The sequence below is a fragment of the Hypanus sabinus genome, chromosome 11 (assembly GCF_030144855.1).
Source record: "Hypanus sabinus isolate sHypSab1 chromosome 11, sHypSab1.hap1, whole genome shotgun sequence".
NCBI classification, from domain to species: domain Eukaryota; kingdom Metazoa; phylum Chordata; class Chondrichthyes; order Myliobatiformes; family Dasyatidae; genus Hypanus; species Hypanus sabinus.
In genome coordinates, this window is record NC_082716.1 from 71062723 (window position 1) to 71087164 (window position 24442).

The 24442-nt window shown below is 38.8% G+C and overlaps 1 protein-coding gene across 9 annotated transcripts in view; it reads right to left on the reverse strand.

Annotated features, from left to right (window-relative positions):
* ptprc (protein tyrosine phosphatase receptor type C) overlaps positions 1-17252 on the reverse strand; it is a 145586-nt gene extending 128334 nt beyond the window's left edge. For all 9 annotated transcript variants that reach the window (XM_059984691.1, XM_059984689.1, XM_059984687.1 and 6 more), the window contains exons 1-2: positions 17139-17252; positions 16923-17048 (exon numbers count right to left, since the gene is read on the reverse strand). In XM_059984691.1, coding sequence (XP_059840674.1) covers positions 16923-16995 — 73 coding nt within the window. In that variant the 5' untranslated portion in view covers positions 16996-17048; positions 17139-17252. The remainder of the gene's footprint in view (positions 1-16922; positions 17049-17138) is intronic.
* Between the last annotated feature and the right edge of the window lie 7190 nt (positions 17253-24442).

The following is a 24442-nucleotide window of genomic DNA, read 5'->3' on the forward strand; positions in this document are numbered from 1 at the left end:
ACTTCAGCTTTAACTTGAACTTGAAGATTCCCAGTCTGAAACTTGATCTTGTAGTCGCAGTATTTATATGGTCAGTTTGTTTTTTGAGATTTTTGATCAATGGTGATTCCACCCAGGAAGTCAAATGCAAGAACTAATGATGGTAATGCTATTGATTGCCCATGGCAGATAGTTCGGAACTTTCTTTTCAGAGATGCTCCATACCTGGCATCCTTCTGATGTTAATGCTCTTTGTCATTAAGCAGCCTATGCCTAACATTGTCTTTTATCTTGCTGCATCAATACATTTATAACTCTATAGCACGACATTGGAATTGGCAGATGGTTGTTTCAAGACATTGATGTAACATTTTCCTACAAGCATCACCATGCTCACAAGTCACATCTGTTTTGCTTCCTTATTATTAAGATTTTTTTCAGAAAAATGTGAGTTCAATGATGTGTTGTAGCCATCTGTCAGTTATATTCTGCATGTCAGAATTGAACATCGTCCAAACATCAGTGAATATCCCCTCATATGATCATGTGCTAAAGGACGAAGCAATTTAGGATCCTGGAGTCAAGGTTACTGCCCTTCAGCACTCACAATGTGACATCCTATGGTGGAATAAAATATCTCCAATGACCACAGACACCTACTTTCCTTTGTCTGATTTAAAACAGGAGTGATTATCTCTTCAATTTTACCAGGGATTCCTTGATATCACACATCCAAATGCAGCATCAATATCAAGGAGATCACTATCACTTCATCTCTTGAATTTTGCCCTTTCATCCATGTTCCAAGATGAAGCAATGAGGCCTGGTGCTGATAAAATCCAAAACGGACATTAATTAAACAGATCATTGGTCAGTAAGTTTTGCTGAATTGGTATGTTGACGACACCTTCAATCGTTTTGCTAATATTTGACAGTTTACTAATTCCATGGTAATTAAGTAGAACACAGGTTTTTTTATTTTTGGAGAGAAATCCTTTTCTCATTAAACCCACTTGTTTATAAGTCCAGCACCACTTATGACTAGATGTGATGGAGCTGCAGAAATTTTGGTCCGTCATTGGTTGTGAGATCAAGTAATTCTGTCTATTGCATGTGAATTATGCACAGAGCCTTATGCTGTAACTTCACCAGCTTGCATTTTATTTTTGGTCTGCTGATGCTGCTCCCAGGGCCCTTCTGCACTCTTCTTTGAATCTCTGGCTTAATAGTAAAAGTAGAGTGAGGCAAAATTTTGGGCCATGAGGTAACCAAATTCTGCAGCAGATGATTCCATAGGCCTAATGGATGCCTAATGTTGAGCTGCCAGATTGATTCCGATTTAATCTCATTTGGGATTATTATAGGGTCACAATGGATTTTATCACAGCAGATTAAAAGTAAATTATGAGCAAAATGCAATATCCATACTGATGAAAGTGGAATTCTGCTTTTAGCGCAATAAACCACTATGGGTTCAAATTTATATAAAAGTCTCTGAGGAAGCAACTTCTAAATTTTGACCAGATTTCTTCTAGCATTACAGCTGACATCGATAATTTTTTTTTTGAGTGCAGAAGCTCGAAATCAGAGAAAGAATTAAAACGATGGACAGAGAGAAATGCTGAAATTACTTTTTACTCAGTTTGCTGTTGTTTGTGAGTGCCTGCTGGACATGCATTAACTGCCACATTCCCTATGATATACTGATGACTATGCCACAAAAGTCTCATATTAGCTGTAAAGTTTTCTGGAGCATGTCAGTGTTCCATCGTCAAAGACCCCCATCATCCAGGCCACACTCTCTTCTCAGTACTACCATTGGACAGCAGGTTCAGAAGCCCGAGGTTCCAGTTTCAGGAACAGTTATTACCCTACAGCCATCAGGTCTCTGAAATGGGGTGGATAAATTCAATCAGCACTATTCTAACCCAGTTCCAAGCTCCACAGACTCACTTGCAAGGTCCCTTTACAACTTTTACTCTCCATGTTATTTTCATTTGTACAGCTTGTCACATTTATTTGTTTGCCAATCTTTGTTTATATTTCTCTGCAATTCCATGGGTGACAAATACCCTGCATTTAAAAAAGATATCTCTTCTAAGCCAAATTATTGGACAATGGCAATGGTGTGGCTACAATTATATTTTCCAGTGTTGTCTGTGGTCAATAAACAGACAGAAACATGGATTTATGCATGTTCATGGTATCAAGGCAATCCCATGAACATTCACCTTATGCTCAATTGGCAGGTACTCAGAGACAAATGTGCCAGCTTCCAGTTGATTTTTTTTCAATAACCAACAAAAATTCCACAACCTTTTCACCACTGCCCAGGGGAAAACAGCCTACTTGGGTGAAACATATCCCCAAAGCTCCTTCACTATAGATGCACAAAGTCTGTTGTGTATATCATCTGAAATATACATAAACACAGTTCCGGCAACATTAAATCCCCAAGTTTATACGTAATCTTTAAGAACTGTGTGAACTATGCAGTTTGACATTTGATACCTGTTATACCTGGATTTTCTTCCAGAAAGACCACAATCTTGCAGTGGTTTGGAGGCCTGTCTGCCTCAATGACTCGGAGAACTATTCTGGTTAAAGTCAGGGCCTTATGCTTTGGCTCTTGGTATGGTCACCCATGTCAAACAGTTCAAAGGGTAGATGTCAGACTAAGAGTGGTTCACCAGTCTTTCAGATTCTGGGGTTCATCTCAGGACTAACAACCCTGACCCGTCAAACAAAACTGGTATGGAAACAATAATGAAGAATCCTTCTACATCTGTGTGCTATGGCATTCCTGAGTCTTGGCCCAGGACTTGCATGGCTGACAGTAGTATAAAACCAAGAGGAAACTACAGCCAAAATGAAAGCAGCTACTGAATATCATGACAGACAGAGATGGAGGATCTTCATTGCTGCTCTAAATGAGTGAAGTATACCTAGCTATTACTGTTCAGTGGAGATTTATTGCCTTTTAATAGTAGTTTTGTAGTTAGCCTTTTATATTGGAAATCTGCAATACTGGAGTTTAAAGAAAGCTCCATCATACATGGCCATTACCCCTTGCCTCAGACACATAGGTCCAAAACCATTGAACAGTTCCTCTGTGGTGGAATCAAACAATGAGAATGTAAATGGCAATGTTCAACAGCTCACACTGCACATAACTGGGGATCCTAAGGAACACAGAGTTAAGAGCAACTTATTCAATCGAGGAAGGAACTTTTGGTATGTGCACTAAAACTTCAGAAAGCCAGGAAGTATATTGGTGATAGCACACTCATTCTTCATCGAAGCAGAGCCAAACGGTGTTAGGCATATGTGCAAGAAGGACCTTCCAAGCTATCAGAAATGGAACTGTTTGTTGGCCAGTGGAGACAGAAAACAAGGCTGTGAATATTGGCATAGTTTGAATCAATCAAACTAGGAGAAAATGTGAAAAGATTGTACTACTGGACAGAAGCTATTGACACACGTACTAAGTCAGCTTTAACTAATCAAAAATGAGAGACAAGGGTTCAGTAGATAAGAGCATTTCTCTCAAGCAAGACAAGTGTGTGATCATGTTGTGTGAGGTGATGAGGAGGAATGGGAAACGGAGGCAAATGTGCAGTTAAACTGAAGTTTTTTATGGAAGAGTCTGACAGAAGCATGTATTGATGTGCTGTAAGCTAAAGGAATGACAGCCATGATGAATGGACCATGTGGGAACATGTTATGAAATGGGCTTGCAGTGAGAGTCTGCAATATCAACAGATATATATTTTGATAGATATCGATAGCAAGATGCTAGGGAAGAAGTTGTTACTGGAAAAAAAAAATGCCTGCAGAGGAGACTGTCAGATTGAAAAGAGAAATACAAGCAACCTAGAGCGTCAGACCAGGTGATGTTCCTCAGAAGAAAAGATGTTCTGAATCCAGGGCCAATGTAAAACAACCCTTCCTGGATTGCCTTGGTAGAGTAGGATCACTCACAAACCCCAATGGGAACTACTTCAGAGAAGGAGTGTGTAACCAGTCTAAGCAGCCGAGAAGTCAATTCACAGGAGTTTCAGACCAATAGCTGGGATGTTACTGCAGTACACAAAACATGGAGAAAATCCAAATTTCTACCCAAGCTGATATCAGTTGAATTTGGCACCAACAATGCCGATGCAGAAAATGGAACTGCACAAGTTCTGGTGAATTATCCAAGTGCCCAAATGACTTCGGTTGTTTACAAAATTGCAGAGGTGCCCAAAACAAATGTAGAATGAGTTGGGTTGTTTCAGAGAGAACTGTATTGCAATGTGGCAGTATTTCAACGGCTCCAAGCATCCCTAGCTAGACACAGTAATGCCACCTCAACCCACCCTGTGGTAAAATAGACTGAAACTATCAGGGAGAGTTAAAAGTCCTGGGGATAATCTAGAAAGAGAGAGCCAGGGGACAGGACCCTGTAATTACAAAAGGGAAAGCAGGGAAGATGAAAAATTTCCCATCTACAAAGATTCAGATCGGAAGTCAGAGAGCAAGATAGTATAAAAGCAGAGCCATGACGAGCCTCACAATGTTTAACAGTAATTACTCCATTGGTTGATTAGACTTAATTAACTTGTGTAAGATTTCATAAGATGTATACAGATGTCATCTTGGAAATGGCTGTCAAGAACATGAAATCCTATTATTTAATAATTACATAGGCAATTGTATGAAAGTAAGAAATTTACAACAGTAGATGGGACCTGTCTGGAGAAGTGATCCTGTGGAAACATCAGTCCTTGGATTGCGTACTTCTGAGCTGTCAAGTCCAGTTTGCAGTGAAAAGTTCATTCAACAAAAGACCAAACGAATGAGTAAGTTTATAGTTTATAATTGTACTTTAATGTAAATAGTTGATGTTTTGAAGATTTATTACTTGTTTCAGGGGTAACAATGAAGTACACAAATTCAGCAACACTTTTAAGAACTGAGTACAATGTATATTATGACTTCTGATACGTTCTTTTTTTTTAACAGATTCTGCTGTTAGTTGAAAGTTTATAGCTCCACCTGTTATTTAGCTCAGCAAAAGCTTCCGGCACTACTGTTTCTTATGAACCCAAACCACAAGAGGCAGCAGGCTTATAAAAAGACCACGATTTCCAATGTTATTTATTATTCAAAATGAAAATGAATGGCCATTCCTTCATCATTGTTAGATCAGCAAATGTGTTTGCATACTAGCTACACTGATTCTAGAAGACATCTGACCTTCTCATGGCAGTTAGTGATGAAAAGTAAATGCAATTTTTAATTTTTCACCCTATATATATGAAACAAAATCGAGTTACATTTCATCCTATAAAGAAATAATCCCATGTATTTTCAAAGCACCTTCTATTGACCCTGCCCTTGAAGCAATTTTAAACAAAAGCCCCTGTGGTAATGCACAAAACCCAACAGTCATTCTGCTCAGAGCAAACAGTAATCACCAAACAATCTTTCTTTTCGTGATGTTGTTGAAGGGATACCAGGGATGATTATTCTAACTTCAAAATCCTGAAATGGAATCTATCATGCTCACAGGAGGAGGCAAACATTAACTTGGATTAATATCAAGTCAAGTCAAGTCACTTTTATTATCAGTTCGACCATAACTGCTATGTACCGTACATAGTAAAAATGAGACGTTTTCAGGATCATGGTGTTACATGACACAGTACAAAAACTAGACTGAACTACACAAAAAAAACAGAGAAAAAAAAAACAACTACACTATACTACAGACCTACCCAGGACTGCATAAAGTGCACAAAACAGTGCAGGCATTACAATAAATAATAAACAGGACAATAGGGCAGTAAGGTGTCAGTCCAGGCTCTGGGTATTGAGGAGTCTGATGGCTTGGGGGAAGAAACTGTTACATAGTCTGGTCGTGAGAGCCCAAATGCTTCGGAGCCTTTTCCCAGACAGCAGGAGGGAGAAGAGTTTATATGAGGTGTGCATGGGGTCCTTCATAGTGCTGTCTGCTTTGCGGATACAGCGAGTAGTGTAAATGCCCGTGATGGCGGGAAGAGAGACCCCGATGATCTTCTCAGCTGACCTTACTATCCGCTTCAGGATCTTGCGATCCGAGATGTTACAAATTTCCAAACCAGGCAGTGATGCAGCTGCTCAGGATGCTCTCAATACAACCCCTGTAGAATGTGATGAGAATGGGGGATGGGAGATGGACTTTCCTCAGCCTTCGCAGAAAGTAAAGATGCTGCTGGGCTTTCTTTGCGATGGAGCTGGTGTTGAGGGATCGGGTGAGATTCTCCGCCAGGTGAACACTAAGAAATTTGGTGCTCTTAACGATCCCTACTGAGGAGCCGTCGATGTTCAGCGGGGAGTGGTCGCTTCGTGCCCTCCTGAAGTCAACAACCATCTCTTTTGTCTTGTTCACATTCAGAGACAGGTTGTTGGCTCTGCGCCAAATCTCCACCAAAAGGCCACACCTTTAGCAGGGCAACATTCCCTGAAGCTCCAGCATTGAAATCAGATACTCAAGACTCTGCAGCTAATCCCCAGTCCAATCTGCCGGCTCAGAAACAATAGTTTCACTAATGAAGCCACAAGCATTCACCACATGATGAAATGATATTGGACATTTGAGTTAGTTTATGGGTGTTCTTGTTTTTTTCATTTAGATTTCTTTTGAGGTTCAGCACCTGAAATCCCTGGGTTTGTACAATTGATTATTTTTGTTGTAGATCTGGGCATCCATTTTGTTTTGATTCAACGTGCTAGCTTTATCGTGTCATCTTATCTAAAGTAGTAGATTAGCACCATATTCGGCTGCAATTCAATTTTTAAAATGGATTAGGGAAAAATTTCACCAACATACAATATCTTTTAATCTTAATTAGTTCCTTGGATTAATAGAAACAGTGGTAAATACAGTATTCTAATAACATTTATGTAATGTCTTCAACAATGGATAACAGCCACAGTGTTTCATCAGAGTATTATCAAAAAAAAAATCAGACAGCAAGCCACATAAGATGAAAACAATGAAAAAATATCTGGAAATATCCATAGGTCAAAAAGGAAGAGAGTTAGTATGTCATGTCAGAAAAAAAATATTCAAATCTGGAACAAGTGATGGACTTTACATAATATTCTCACTATCCACAGAGATCTGCAAGCCTGAGCAAATAGACACACAGGCACAAGAGTAGCTCTTCTGGGCTGTTCTATAAGATCTGAGACCTATTCCATTCATCAATCTATGTAAAGTACTTCTTAATTCCTTTTATCCATCAATATATAATTTAAATCCATCAATCTTTGATTTAAAATTAACAATTCATTTAACATTAATTATCATTTATGGAAGGATGCTCCAAAGATCTACCACAATTGCATATAGAAAGCTTGACTCCTGAAAAACTAGATCCTAATTTGTATGCACTGTCTCACTGGCTCCTGGATAAGTGGAAAGTTTCCCTCTACTTGCCTGATTTTTCCGTATTCATTCAAATTAATATCTAATGTTTTGAGTTTTAGTAATGTTTGAAAAGCTCAAACCATGTCCACTATTTTCATAGATCAACCAAGATACTCTAATAAATCTCTCATAAACTTCTAAAGAATAGTCAAATCAAAGGTTTAATGGAATCATCTATGATTCCTGACACAAGGAAAAGTAATTGGTAAGAGCACATGTACTAAACAAGTATTTCTTTCATTTATTGTGGGATCTTGGATTATTGGAACTTCATAATCCATAGAATGTCTATGAGCTGCACCAGTGTCTTTGACAGAATATATCCATCAACATGGTAACTAATCATTCCTTGCATTACTGTCTGAGATTTTACAATTGAAATTTGGCTCCATTTGCCGAGATAACAGTTCGACAATTTCCCATCATTATTAAGATGTCACATGACCAGCAAAATCTATTCAGGTATAATCACAAAAAATGAGTGGCAATATTGTCAGTTTTCTTTCTCTGACAGTCATTCCCACCATTACAAATCAACCGAATACACTTAGTGTAACTCTGGAGAAACGTTAGCTGCAATATTTATTACAGAGTGGCACAGTGCTGCAATAGTTGTTACTGCTGCTGCCATGCCAGTAACCCAGAATTAATGGGATGCTTTATGTGTGGAGTTGGCAAAACCTGTCTGTGATCATATAGGTTTCCCTGGATGCTTTGGTTTCTTCCCATATTCAAACAAAATGCTGGTTGGTACGTGATGGCGGGGGGATCAGGGATGCTGGACATGCAGGAGAGAATAGATTATGAGGTATGGGATGGATTGGAATGGTCTGAGAAATGGCATGGCCTAAAAAAAATGGTTGAATGATTTACTGTTATGTTTCATTATCATTAATTTGACTCTAATATGAATAAATGACACAGTTGCTGCTGATGATTATTTGAGTGGATTTCCTGATTACAGAGGAATAATGATGGTCTCAACAACAGATTGCTGAGGTGGACAGAGTGTGCAAAGATTGCTGTCATATTAGCAAGCAATCCCTCAGAAGATTCATTAATTCATCTTATTATTTACATGAAGTCCCTTTATTATAACGTAATCATGGCTTGGGATCTCCTCCCATATGTGTTCCCCCTGTAGTCATCTTCAAAATAAACATTTTAAAGAGATGATTTAATCTGCATTCCTTCGTTTTCATTTCAGCATGGCAGAAGTCAGTTTGATTCCAACACAACTGAATTCACTGGAGACCCCCTTATCTGAAATTATGGGCATGTGCCTACTCTCAACAGTCCTAGTAAGTAGAGAGAAGAACTCCAGTTACTGAATACTGCACTGATATCCTGTAGAGTTCCTATAAAACCAAAATGGGTCTGTTTACAATAATAGTGAAGAATGGGGGACCTGGGACCAGAGTATTAATTAGTTGGTTGATGGAAATGGAATGACAAAAGCTGATTGGTTCTTTCCAGTAGGGTCAATAACTAAAACACAATCTTTATTATATGAGCATTCAGTTGATCTATTCATTGGATGGAAATAGCAGTGATACAAATGGGTTGTTTCATAGCATTAATCATTGAGTACAGAGAACACACACAGCTGCTACCTAAAGAATTAATTTAAAATTTACAGGTAAAACAAATCCAGTCCTTTCCAGAATCCATTAAGTATATCATACACCAACCAACTATAGTGCATTTATGACTGTATTTCAGCTAAAGAACAAACAAGTGTAGAAGTTAAGAATTTGTGGAGAACTTAAAAAGCACTGGAGTTGAATGCATGTATTCAAGACCAATTCCTTCATCATGATTAGCTGTTCCATCAACAAAAATATTTCTCTTATCATCCACAAAAATTAACACCTAGAGTTAATGTTTTGCTTTGATCTTTCTTCAATACTCCATGAAAAGCAGCATGATGAATATCTGTAAATGTTTTCAATGCAACTTCCACATATGGAAGTGAAATTGAAATTCAAATGTCAATCAGCAAAAATGCCATTTATTAAAAAGGATCTAATGGCGGGGCAAGTCAAAAGAGTGAATTGCCTGTTCCTGTTTCCGAATTTTCTAAACTTCTATTCAAAGACTGGTTAAATTAGTTCATAGCAAGGAAACAAAATGGTAGAGCACAGCACCAAACTTCCTGTAACATAGAGGCAGTAGAACAACAGAAGGCAGACAGGAGGAAGGACAGTATATCAGAGTAGTCATGTCAAAAGCTTGTCAACTCTAACCCCGAGGCTTGGACCTAATGAAGAGTCTTGGACTGATACATCAAGTATTTCTTCACTTGCATAGATGCTGCCTGGCCCTGCTGAGTTTTTCCAACATTGTGTGTGTGTGTGGTGCACTAAGACTTGGGTTAGTTTTGAGGTGGATGCATTTTCTAGCCTAAGAGTCACCTCCAAAACTACTTTGCTCAATAGTTATGATATCAAGGGATAGTACCTTGTTCTCAACAAAAAAAGTGAAAGTTAACTAGTTCTCTAATGACCTATTTAATATTGAATTTGTGCTTTGAGATGATTGAGAAACATTCCGTGCTGCAAATTCATATTGGGGTTATCCGCTTAAGAAATAAATAACACAGTATTTCCCCTCAGAAGGTCATAACTTTTGGGATTGTTTTCCTCAAAGGGCAGTGTAAGCAGAGTTGCAAATCTAAGTCAAGTTGTTCATATCAGATGAAAGCAAACCTGAGTTTGGGCAATTGTATTGCAGTTAAAAAAGCTGGAAGTTTAATTTCCATCTCTGCATTAGTTTAGTTCATCCTGGACAGAAGTGATAATAGGACCTCTGCAATGGATCAGAAAAGGAAACAAAAATGGTTCCTGCTCCTGGTTGTCAAAGCAAGTCTTTCAATAGTACAGTTTAAATGAGGATCAGATGGTTCAGATAAAGACCACAGTCATACAGTATGAGGCTAATCCTTCTCCAAAGTACTAAGCATGTTTCCACCATCTCCATCAGAAGAAGATGAAGGAAAACATAAAATAGGTCACTAATTCAAGGAGCAGCCTCCTAGCTACAACGGCAGTAGACTAGTTTTAGTCTCAGCGTCTGAAAATTCACTAATAAAAATTAGCCTCTGGACTAACGTACCTGTGTACAATAACCATCTCTGATGAGAGTAACAATGCATCAGAATAGAAAAGGAGAACATTAATTGGCTTCTCCTTCATGAACCTGCCACTGCTAAGGGAAATAAATCTTCCAAGTGTCATGCCAAGGCAAATGTTCTTTTTTTGGAAAATAAAAGTTTGACACTCAGTTGTAATAGCAGTTTCTGTCACTTGATTATGCAAAACACCAACAGTAACTGCAAAGAAATTGCATTGATTTGCAGGTTAAGCCAGCAGGCCAATTACCCAAGACTCTTTCTTCATCTCAGTCAATCAACAAGTATGTCTTATTCCCTCATTTATGCACTTTTAGATTCAACTTAAATGTGCTAATGCTGCAGCTTGCCCAAACTACTCCCTGTGGTAGTATGTTCCACATTCTTACTGCTTTCTGGGTGAAGATGTGTAGTTCGGATTTCTCCATTTTATTTTTGCAACTGTCTTACAATGATGGCATTTAGCTTTGTTATTTCCCACAAGAGGAAGCTTCACTCTGTGCCTTCCCATCATAACATTAGAGACCTCTACTTTGTCACTCTTCAATCTTTATTTTTCAAGAATAAATAATCCCAACCTCATCATCCTTTCCCAACAGATGTAACTGGTATTTTGCTTGGAAAAGACTAAATCCTGCAGTCTATCTCGTGCCTCTAAATCCTTTTCATGACAATGCAAGTAGTATCCCAAGCATGGTCTGGCTAAAGTTTGTACGGTTTAGTATATTCTCAGAAGGTTTTGGTTTAAATAAAGACCAGTAAAGCTTGGGACATGTCAGATAAATATGCTAAAATAAAAGTTGCCTTTAAAAATGTTCTTAATTACTGAAACTTAAGCTGGCAGAAATACTGAACCTTCCCAATTCCTTAACTTATTCAAAACTTAGACTTCAGTAAAAAAAAATACAAACCCTCCATTACTAAATCTCCCTTATGACTACTTCGTCAAAATGGCTTACTTCTTTTTTCCAGAACAAGTCAGTTGGCTGTTTTATAGTTGCCTCACTTCAGACCAAGCCACAGCCCTAACCACAAGGAAGAAGATTGAGAGTCCATTTTTTACCACACAGTCCTTACTTGATTGTGTGGCATTGAACAGGCACCACTGCCAAAAGCTTCAGCACTACAAATAACCTACACAAAATTATTTGGGCATCCAAAACCAGGAAAAAAATAAAAGTGAGCCAATAAAGAATCTGAAACTATTAAATCCCCATGCATATCCTGATTGCTCACTTCAAAATTGAAGGGATTTGAATTAATTATTCATTTCATTCTAAATGAATTGGCCCAGTGTATACAATGCATTAAGGGATAGCTTAACAAACCTCATGGCCAACATTCCTATTTGCAAGAACTTCAAATTAATATTCTTTCTTTAGATCTGAAAATTTATCCAACATCTCATTCATTGAGATCATACCAACTATCTCCAAGTATTTTTCCCAATTGCACAGGAATATGCCTCAACTGAAACAGGTTTTAAATCAGCAGAAACAATTAAAGTATAACTATCAAAATCTGTATTCCGTCTTTGTACTTGACAACTTGTGTCTCGGTCCATTTAGCCGGCTTGCATATCAGGTATGGAATGCACAGGGACCAGCAGTCAGGGAAGCCTGAGAATTTTAAATGCAACTCTACATTTTCCATAAACATTTTTCCAAACAAACAGAAAATAGAGCTGATAACAGTGAGAATATTTTCCTTTGCTATAAGAACTTCATGTAAAAATGGCAACTAAACAGCAACAGAATAATATTTTCTTGCTGTGCCTGGTGGCAATATTGAAAGTCATGCCTTTACCGAACAGGTGTAATTAGTAAATGCTCACATTTCAGAGCCGAAATGTGTCTAATTTTGTAGGGAGTTGATTAGACAGAGCTTCGTGCACACTCAGACAAGAGAACTGTACCTGTGTGCCTAACATATTCACACCTAAAACTCCACCTTTGCTTACATCACTTACATGGTTTGCACACAGGTTACATGTCTCTCTCAGTATGTATGTATAAGTTTATGTCGCAATGTTTTTAAAACCTTGACACTGGACCAACAGCTTGGCAATTATAAAGACTGCAGTGAAAGCTGTAATGTTTTATCTTCAATTGTTAAGTTCACAGTATGCTGTGGAGTCTTTCAGAATTAACATTTGGTAAAACATACAGAGCACTTAGTCACAATCTTAGCTTTTATCAAGGCAACACTGGAGTAGTAAGAAGCCCTTTATAATATTGAATTCTTGCAACATGTATCATGACTATATATTTACAAATTAAGGATAACAAAAGAAATTTTAACTTGAAGATATCAGGTATGGAGAATGAAAGCATAGTGTTTAAGCTGCTCATCAAGTAGCCAGAAATATAAGCTATTATTCGGCAAAGAGGATTTGAACCCACAGTAGCTGGAAACTTTAATTCAAGTAGCTCATCAAACCTGGAATTAAAAGTAACATGGAGTTGACTATGAAATTACTAGTTTGTCATAAAAAGCAGTATTGGTTTATTAATTTTTTTCTACCCTGGGAAATAATCTACTTCATCTCCTAACCTTGCCTATACATGGCCCCAGACACAGTAAAGAAATTAGTCCTTAACTTGTGGACTAGCCAGCCACTCGATTTAAGAGAAATTAGGAATGGAAAACAACTGTTGACCTTTCCATTGATTTCCACATCACATAGGTTAACAATATGTACAACAAGTCCCACACACAGCAAGTGAAGTAAAAAGCTTTTATGGCTGCAACTAGATAGCTCTCAGTACCTTTTGAGAACATCCATTAATCGATGGATTGAACAAAACAAAAGCACACTAACCATCTCTACATCTCTCAAATCAGCTCATTGCTGGCTGGATATGTCCAAAATTCTCTGTATAGTTTGTTGTTTGTATAGACTATTGTTAACCTACATTGAATAAAAAACATAGCTTCAAATGATTAACTTAATGTATGCCATTGGTGTCAGCATAATCTGTATGGTATCACAGATTGACACTGACTTGCCTTTAATTTTATGCTAAACTTTTTGCCAGTTCGCAATACGTGGCTCACTATCAGGCGATAGTCATTTAAGAAATCATTATATATTCAGAGATACAGCACGGTTAAGAGACACTTCCGGCCCAAAAAGCCAAAGCTGCCCAAATACACCATGGGACCAAATAACCCACTAATTTCTACAGTCCGGCTTTGGAACGTGGGAGGAAACCGGAGTGAACCCACATGATTACAGAGAGTATATTCAAACTCTGAATCTATGGAATAAGCTTCCGTAAGGGTAACGTGGGACTTTTAGTCCATGACAAGGCTGTAAACTTCCTGAGTGATTTAAGTGATTTTATATATTGCATGTGTAAACCTCATGCCCTTTGGTACTCAGTAAAACCCCAGAATGAATAATGGTATGGACACAAAATCAAGATTTTAAAATTATGTTAGATAAATTCATTCAGTGTTGCATCTGTGATGTGCTTGCTTGCTTTCTGAATGTCAGGAAGCCATTTGTCATGGTTTTCTTCTGGTGAAACTGGCTACGTTTTTTTCCATGTAGTCGGCGGAACTAGCAAGGCAGTCTACAAAGTTGCACCATCTAGTGGTTCAAGTTATGTGATGGGTTTTTCCTTCCTCTTTCTTTGTCTATCCAAGTGCTGGCTCCTTTTAATGTGAATGTATGAACAAGTCTCAGATTCTGGGGAATCTTAAGTGTGGAGAATTTATTGCTGCTGCAAAGTAGCCAATTATGAGTGCATATGTATCTTTGTCCAACCAAAGAGGAGGCTTGATTGGTGAAGGGACTATATCTATCATGAGTCCCAATGCTTCAGACTGTAACTCACTTATCTCCTTACATGTTAAGAATGTCTATGAGGCTCCATTTTATTTTCAAGTCAAGTCAAGTCAAGCCATTTTTTATTGTCATTTCGACCATAACTGCTGGTACAGTACACAGTAAAAACAAGACAATGTTTTTCAGGACCATGTGCTACATGAAACAGCACAAAATCTACACTGAACTATGTGAAAACAACACAAAGGATACTACTACACTAGACTACAGACCTACCCAGGACCCATGATAAATCAAAGCTGGAGTCTCCAAACTTGTTTGATAAGTGAATAAGTGAATCGTAACCTAGTGGATCTAGTAATGCGCTAATAGCAGAGTGGGCCTACAGAGTTAAGTAAAAAAATTTGAATTCATGATAAAAGGCCAATCAAGCATCAACATTTGTTGATCCAATATCCTTCATGCATAAGCCTATGTTCAGCTGCACCTACATGAGAAACAATGAAGAGGTTCAAGCATGCCTTAATCCTCCAGTTCAGGAATTACAAGAGATCCTATTCCAGGGGCTTGCACACCTGAAGTCAGCAGTCACAGTAGTGCAATCCTGAGGGAAAACTGCACTGTTATAGATGCTAGCTTTAGGATACGAAACAGAATCGAAGTGGGATCTGCTCTCTCAGATAGACTGCTATTGCAAAGCAGTTATGCCTTAGCTAGGTACACTCAGTAATAGAGGCTGTTTAACCATACTCACTGAAGTTCCTTTCTTTGGGACCTATGCCATCTGACCTCCACGGCTAACCTTTCCCCATCCCATCTGATGTTAAAAGACTGCTGCAAATACATGCTTTTAGGCGTATTTTTTCCTCCTATCCACCACAGCCAACTTTTCCGCATCCTATCTGATGTCCAGCCATTGTCCCACACTCTGCAAAATGCTCAGGGATATTACTATGCAGCAGGTGCACATACAGTTGTTCTAAGTTTGAACAAGAAGACTATGTGGGCATGAAAATATGGGTATTGGTGACCAGATTAAAATTTGAAATGCACATGGAAACTGAGATGTCGAATGGCCGTTGCAGTCTCTTGAATTGAGTTGCTTGTAATGTGCTTTGGGATGCATTGAGATAATGTAAATGGCTTTTAAAAAAACATATTTCTGCATGTTGTCAGAAAATGACAGCTTGAGAATATCTTGGAGGTAACAGCGAGATGACTATTTGTAGGGGCTATTATCTGTTTATGGGATACAAGCTATACATAGCAATCCAGTGATGAAAAGGCACCCGTCTTTTAATTTTTGGGTGTGATACCAACACTTGCTACTGAAATGCTCAATTCTGAAATTCTATTCCTTGCCTTACATTCAAAAAGTAATATACAATATACAATAACCACGTAAAAAAATCCCCAAAACTGAAGGCGCTATTCAAGGAAGTTAGTTGTTTACTAGAACAAACAACCCGAGATAAGAAGAGTAGCAGATAACATCAGCAGCAAAGAATAAAACATTGTTTCATATTCTTTACAAGTGGTGCAAAATTCTGCATGTCCAGAAAGTACACCTATCAATGGCAACCTCCCATCCGAACCAAAATCCCATTACTTCGTCTACACGTATAGTTAAGAATATGGTCCCACTTAATGAGATTTTTTGGTTTAACATTTGTCATATTCTTCAAATTCACAGAAAAAAATTGGAGAATATGCTTTGACATTAAAGCATTTCCCAAAAGAGAACATTAAAAATTTGGCACATTGCTTACTGATAAAAGACTTAGAAATGACCAAAAAGTGATACTTCTGTTCAAACAGAATCCAAAATTGAATAAATACTCTCTGAAACAAATATTTTCTCAACTGTACAGGTAAAATTGAGTTACACATGGTTCTAAATTTGATCAACCAGCTCACATCGACACAAATGCCACTAATGACTATATAAATTGTGATAATTACTGAATAATATCAAAATTCAATGCTGTACATGTCTTCTAATTCACACTGAGATAACACTTCAGTATATCTGGAAAAAACTATTACTGTCAATATACTTGAAAAGTTAAAATTTTATTGAATGTGTAAAGTGCTATAATCTTAAGCAACTGATCCTGCAGAAGTGTTCATCCAATGATACAAGTTACAATCATCCTTGGAATTTATTATATCTAATATTTAAATAAGCTAATTGTCCCAACTGTAGTCTGGAAGGTTGCAAGTCCCTACTGTAGCAAGAAAAAAAAATCACACCTTTTAAGCAATTGTGCAATAACAGGGAATCTATTTGATTCTACACTAAAGAGGAGGCTTCTGCAACAGCCATATTTTTCTCCAAAATTAATACATCTTTCTAATAATTAATAGAAAAGTGTTTCATACAAATTTAATACCACATTATGTTTTGGAGCAAGGATTATTTCAGTTTGTCATATTACACGTCATTAACTTAGAAAGCAAAATATCTTTCCACCCATTAATCACTGACATTTACTAATATAAATTTAAAGCGTTTGTGGAGAAGATATATACACTTCTCATGAGAGAAAGACATATTCTTTTACCTTGAGCTTCAACTGTGGCACCAAATAGAGCTGCGGCAACAGCCAAGTATTTCAAGCAGGCAAACTTGCCCATGTTTTAAACCAGGTGGTGATCGGTTCTGGCCGGGACGTCAAACACCATACGTCCTGTCGAGAAACAACACAGCTTTTATTTGCGGGATGCTAACAAAAATAAATAAATAAACCTCGGATATTCGCGCTAAGGTTCAAACTAACTTAGAAGGGCGCACACGTCTGCCTTGATGGATGTTCGTTCGATGCGTGCAACTTCCTTCAAGTTTGTCAATGCCCCGAACCAGTTGTCCCTGATATACAAGTGATGTAATTCATAGCCTCTCATCGCTCTCACTATAGGTTCTCAGCACTATCTTCAGGAAGTTGCTGGCTTGTGCAAGACTATATAGAAACTTCCCCCAAGAAGTGAAGACGGGCGAGTTAATATGCAAGTAGGTAAACTTTACATTTGGATTGGAATTGTTCACAGTGGTCTCAGATTTGTGGTGACAATTTTATAGGGCCAATACTACAATATACAGTTTTATCCTATTTGAACCCGCATGCAGCAGTTTTCATTCATGCTGGAGATCGAAACGGGTTTATTAAGATTTTTAGATAAGAACTGTGTTAAATGTAGTTACCACGTTCTGCTGATATCCATTATAAGCTGGCAAATAGCAAACTTTTGCCCCCACCATTAGTCCTATCCAAACCTTATAACTCAGATGACGTCAAATCAGAAAAGTCAATCGGATGTTTCAGGCCGGAAATATAGTCATTCAGTCAAATGGAAAAAAATATGACAGGCTGAGACAAAAAAAAACTGTGATATTAAAAAAAATGTACTTTTGTTCTGTACACAGTTCACATGATTCCAAGCAGGTGTGACTTGTTCATTTTAATTCAATTTTAAAATAAGAACACCGGAAATAAAAGCAGGAGTTGGCCTTTCAGCTTTTCATGTTTTAATGTTTTAATGAGATCACAGCTGACTATGATGTTATGTATTCCTCAGCCATATAATGTGGCACCTGAACATGAAATATCAATTCCCAGCCATTTTCTCACACTTATAACCTATCACTTTGTGATCTCTGGGAAATCAGAAAGAAAATAAATAAATAGTGCACCAAGAGTTCTGTCCTTTCTTTTTTTGATGCATATGTAAAACAATAGGAATTATCAAAATAAAAATGTTTTGAACAGTGCATCCTGAAATATGCCAACCTGGGTTACAGAATTTCACCTTGTGGTATTTATAAATATTTACAATGGAACTTGATGACGAGAATAATATATAGTCTAAAAATATGTATGTGAGAAAAAAAACTAAACACAACAGAGCAAAATTGACATTGCTGGTTTGTGAATATCCAAAGCCTCTGGATTCAAAAATACAGTGACATGCAAAAGTTTGGGCACCCCTGGTGAAAATTTATTTTACCATGAATAGTAAAGTGAGTAGAAGATAAACTGATCTCCAAAAGTCATAAAGTTAAAGCTGAAACATTCTTTTCAACATTTTAAGCAAGTTGAATACATTATTTTTGTTTTGTACAATTTTAGAGTGAAAAATAAGGAAAGGAGCACTTCGTAAAAATTTGGGCACCCCAAGAGATTTGAGCTCTCTGATAACTTCTACCAAGATCTCAGGACTTAATAAGCTTGTTAGGGCTAAGGCTTGTTCACAGTCATCATTAGGAAAGGCTAGGTGATGCAAATTTCAAAGCTTTATAAATACCCTGACTCCTCAAACCTTGTCCCAACAATCAGCAGCCATGGGCTCCTCTCAGCAGCTGCCTAGCACTCTGAAAATTAAAGTAAATGATGCCCACAAAGCAGGAGAAGACTATAAGAAGATTGCAAAGAATTTTCAGGAACCCATTTCCCCAGTTCGTAATGTAATTAAGAAATGGCAGTTAACAGGAACGGTGGAGGTCAAGTTAAGGTCTGGAAGACCAAGAAAACTTTCTGAGAGAACTGCTTGTAGGATTGCTAGAAAGGCAAATCAGAACCCCTGTTTGACTGCAAAAGACCTTCAGGAAGACTTAGCAGACTCTGGAGTGTTGGTGCACTGTTCGACTGTGCAGCAACACCTGCACAAGTATGAGATTCATGGAAGAGACATCAGAAGAAAACCTTTCCTGCGTCCTCACCACAAAATTCAGCGTCAGAAGTTTGCAAAGGAACATCTAAACAAGCCTGATGCATTTTGGAAACAAGCCCTGTGGACTGATGAAGTTAAAAGAGAACTTTTTGGCCACAATGAACAAAGGTATGTTTGGAGAAAAAAGGGTCCAGAATTTCATGAAAAGAATACCTCTCCAACTGCTAAGCATGGGGGTGGATCGATCATGCTTTGAGCTTGTGTTGTAGCCAGTGGCACGGGGAACATTTCACTGGTAGAGGGAAGAATGAATTCAATTAAATACCAGCAAATTCTGGAAGGAAACATCACACCGTCTGTAAAAAAAAAAGAAAAAAGCTGAAGATAAAAAGAGGATGGCTTCTACAACAGGATAATGATCCTAAACACACCTCAGAATCCACAATGGACTACCTCGAGATGCAAGCTGAAGGTTCTGCCAAGGCCCTCACAGTCCCCCGACCTAAACATCAACGAAAATCTGTGGATAGACCTCAAAAGAGCAGTGCATGCAAGACAACACACAGAATCTCACAGAACTATAAGCCTTTTGCAAGGAAGATTGGGCAAAAATCCCCCAAACAAGAATTGAAAGACTCTTACAGAAACATAAAAAACCTACAGCACAATACAAGCCCTTTGACCCACAAAATTGTGCCGAACATGTCTCTACCCTAGAAATTACTAGGCTTACACGTAGCCCTCTATTTTTCTAAGCTCCATGTACCCATCCAAAAGTCTCTTATAAGATCTTATCGTATCTGCCTCCACCACCGTTGCTGGCAGCCCAATCTCCTCTGCACCCTTTCTATGGCTTCCACATCCTTCCTGTAGTGAGGCAACCAAGACTGAGCACAGTACTCCAAGTGAGGTCTGACCAGGGTCCTATATAGCTGCAACATTACCGCTTGGCTCCTAAATTCAATTTCAGGATTGATGAAGGCCAATACACTGTACACCTTCTTAACCACTGAGTCAACCTGCGCAGTGTCTTATGGACTTGGACCCTAAGATCCCTCTGATCCTCCACACTGACAAGAGTCTTACCATTAATACTATATGCTGCCATCATATTTGATCTACCAAAATGAACCACTTCACACTTATCTAGGTTGTACTCCAACTACCACTTCTCAGCCCAGTTTTGCATCCTATCAATGTCCCACTGTAACCTCTGACAGCCCTCCAAACTATCCACAACACCTCCAACCATACTGTCATCAACAAACTTACCAACCCATCCCTCCACTTCCTCACCCAGGTCATTTATAAAAATCACGAAGAGTAAGGATCCAAGAACAGATCCCTGAGGCACCCCACTGGTGACTGATTTCCATGCAGAATATGACCCGTCTACAACCACTCTTTGCCTTCTGTGGGCAAGCCAGTTCTCAATCCACAAAGCAATGTCCCCTTGGATCCCATGCCTCCTTACTTTCTCAATAAGCCTTGCATGGGATATCTTATCAAATGCCTTGCTGAAATCCACATACACTACATTTACTGCTCTTCCTTCATCAATGTGTTTAGTGATATCCTCAAAAAATTCAATCAGGCTTGTAAGGCACAACCTGCCCTTGACAAACCCATGCTAACTATTCCTAATCATATTATGCCTCTCCAATGTTCATAAATCCTGCCTCTCAGGATCTTCTCCATCAACTTACCAACCACTGAGGTAAGACTCACTGGTCTATAATTTCCTGAGCTATCTCTACTCCCTTTCTTGAATAAAGGAAAAACATTCACAACCCTCCAATCCTCCGGAACCTCTCCCATCCCCCTTGATGATGCAAAGATCATCATCAGAGGCTCAGCAATCTCCTCCCTCTCTTCCCACAGTAGCCTGGGGTACATCCGGACCCGGCGACTTATCCAACTTGATGCTTTCCAAAAGCCCCAGCACATCCTCTTTCTTAATATCTACATGCTCAAGCTTTTCAATCTGCTGCAAGTCATCACTATTATCACCGAGAGCCTTTTCCATAGTGAATACTGAAGTAAAGTATTCATTACCTCTGCTATTTCCTCCGGTTCCATACAAACTTTCCAAATGTCACATTTGATAGATCCTGTTCTTTCACATCTTATCCTCCTGCTCTTCACATACTTGTAGAATGCCTTGGGGTTTTCATTAATCTGACCCGCCAAGCCCTTCTAATTTCCTTCTTTAGCTCCTTCCTGTTAGCCCTATAATCTTCTAGATCTATAACATTACCTATCTCTCTGAACCTTTTGTAAGTTTTTCTTTTCTTCTTGGCCAGCTTTATTACAGCCCTTGTGCACCACGGTTCCTGAACCCTACCATAACTTCCTGTCTCATTGGAACATACCTATGCAGAACTTCACACCAATATTCCCTGAACATTTGCCACATTTCTTCAGTAACCATATAACCATATAACAATTACAGCACAGAAACAGGCCATCTCGGCCCTTCTAGTCCGTGCCAAACGCTTACTCTCACCTAGTCCCACTGGCCCTAACTCAGCCCATAACCCTCTATTCCTTTCCTGTCCATATACCTATCCAATTTTATTTTAAATGACAATACCGAACCTGCCTCTACCACTTCTACTGGAAGCTCGTTCCACACAGCTACCACTCCCTGAATAAAGAAATTCCCCCTTGTGTTACCCTTAAACTTTTGCCCCCTAACTCTCAACTCAAGTCCTCTTGTTTGAACCTCCCCTACTCTCAATGGAAAAAGCCTATCCACGTCAACTCTATCTAACCCGCTCATAATTTTAAATACCTCTATCAAGTCCCCCCTGAACCTTCTATGCTCCAAAGAATAAAGACTTGTTCAACCTTTCCCTGTAACTTAGGTGCTGAGACCCAGGTAATATTCTAGTAAATCTTCTCTGTACTCTCTCTATTTTGTTGACTTCTTTCCCATAATTCAGTGACCTTTCCTTGTGGACATCTGTTTCCAATTTAAGCTTCCAATTTCCTGCCTGATATCCTCATAATTCCCCTTACTCCAATGAAACGCTTTTCTACTTGTCTGTTTCTATCTCTCTCCAATGCTATGGTAAAGGAGATAGAGTTATGATCACTATCTCCAAAATGCTCTCCCACTGAGAGATTTGACACCTGACCAGGTTCATTTCCCAATACCAAATCAGGTACAGCCTCTCCTCTTGTAGGCTTATCTACATATTGTGTCAAGAAACCTTCCAAAACACACCAAACAGATACCACCCCATCTAACCCCCTTGTTCTAGGGAGATGCCAATCTATATTTGGGAAATTAAACTTTCCCATCACAACAACTCTGTTATTATTACACCTTTCCAGGATCTATTTCCCTATTTGTTCCTCAATAACCCTGTTACTATTGGGCGCCCTATAAAAAACACCCATTAAAGTTATTGACCCCTTCCTGTTCCTAATCTCCACCCACAGAGACTCCGTAGACAATCTCTCCATGACGTCCACCTGGCTACAGAAAGCATTTATAAGCTTTGATACTTGGCAAAGGGGGTGTTACTAAGTACTGACCATGCAGAGTGCCCAAACCTTTGCTTTGGGCCTTTTTACTTTTTTGTTATTTTGAAACTGTAGAAGATGGAAATAAAAAAGTAAGCTTGCTTAAAATATTAAAGAAATGTGTCATCTTTAACATTATGCCTTTTGGAAATCAGATCATCTTTTACTCGCTGAGCTACTCACAGTAACAGAAGTTTTGACCAGGGGTGCCCAAACTTTTGCATGCCACTGTATGTGGAAACAAACTGATCACCTATCTATCCAAATATAACAACAAACTACTGTAAGGGTTCATTTACAAAGGATATATTTTCCACAGCAACACAGGGGTAACAATCCACGTCATGTGCTCAGGTTTCATTGAAGGTGATGCTGTTGTTTCACATCAGTGGTGGGCTTACAATGCCTGACAACTCTTAGTGGTGAGAAGAAGAACAGGCTGTTTAAAGTAATACACAAAGTGCTGGAGGAACTCAACAGGTCAGACAGCATCTATGGAAGGAAATGGACGTTAGGCATTTTTAGTCAATACCCTTCATCTGGACTAAAGAAAGAGGGAAGATAGTAGAAAAAAGGGTAAGGGTAGGAGACAGGTGGATCCAGGTGAAGGAGGAACAAATGGAAATGATGCCAGAAGCTGGAAAGTGATAAAGGGAGGGGTGTGTGGGACATGGACAAATGGGAGGGGAAAGAGATAGGATGGTGGTGCTCCCAATGGGTCTGGAAGAGAGAGAAACGGGATCAGTGGAGCAGTTCCCAGAGGCTTAAAAATTGCCACCAAGTTAAAAACTGCCCTGGCAAAATATGAGGAGCTGTTCCTCTAATTATGTTGAGTTTCGATTTGGAAGTGGTAAACGCCATGTTCAGACATGTCAGTGTGGGAATGAAACGTAGAATCAAAATAACAGGTCTCCGGTAGGTCCAGGTAATCAGAAGCTGTTTAAGGTCTCAATGTGATCATTGTTTTGATCTATATTAATTGGATAGATCAATTTTAAAAGAGTCACCAAATCTAGCTTTTGGAAAGGTTGTTCTGACTTAATGTACATTTCTTTTATATGGGGACATACGTTCATCAACTTAGATAAGATTAAAGACCTCATGGGAATAATCTGTTGTCCTATGTACAAGGGGTGATTGATAAGTTCGTAGCCTGAGGTCCATTTTCTCAGATTTTTCAATTATCAAACAGAAATACCACAAAAGTTATTAACTTCAAACTTTCTGGATAATCACTCAAAGAGTTGAACTACGCATGCATGTCACGAGAGCTATATAACTCATCTCCTTCTCCGCTAGGCCACAAACTTATCAATCACCCCTCGTATTTTAGAGGACATATACTGTATGCACAATTCACCAACACAGAGCAATGGTACCATTCTTGCCAATAATCCGGTTTGGATCAACATCCTGGCTCTTCCCTGATTATGCACACCCAATTCATGGAGCCTACACATACAAACAAGTGCTTGGGGGGATGGGCAGAATGAACTTGCTGGCTGCTACTGAGCTGCAGGCATCTTCTATGGGGTGGGAACAGCACAGGTCATTTATGCATATCTTCACACCCCACCATCCCAACCCCCTATCAAGCCACAACAAATCAGGAAATCTGTTGAGTACTGAGCAGACTCACTCGATCAGTGAAGTTGGATGCTCTTCCCATGCCACTCACTATGCAGTCAAAGCGGTTTCTGTGATCCTCTTTCACACAGTTATTGTTCATTTCCCATATACGAACTGTTTGGGTTACTAGCAGTTCTCAGGAATGGAACCCTGTCATATTCTGGGAACTGTCTGTGCAGAGTAAGGCATGTTTCACAATTTCGGCAACAAATCAGCAAAAATATCATAATGTTAAAATAAGACAAGATTTCTTAAG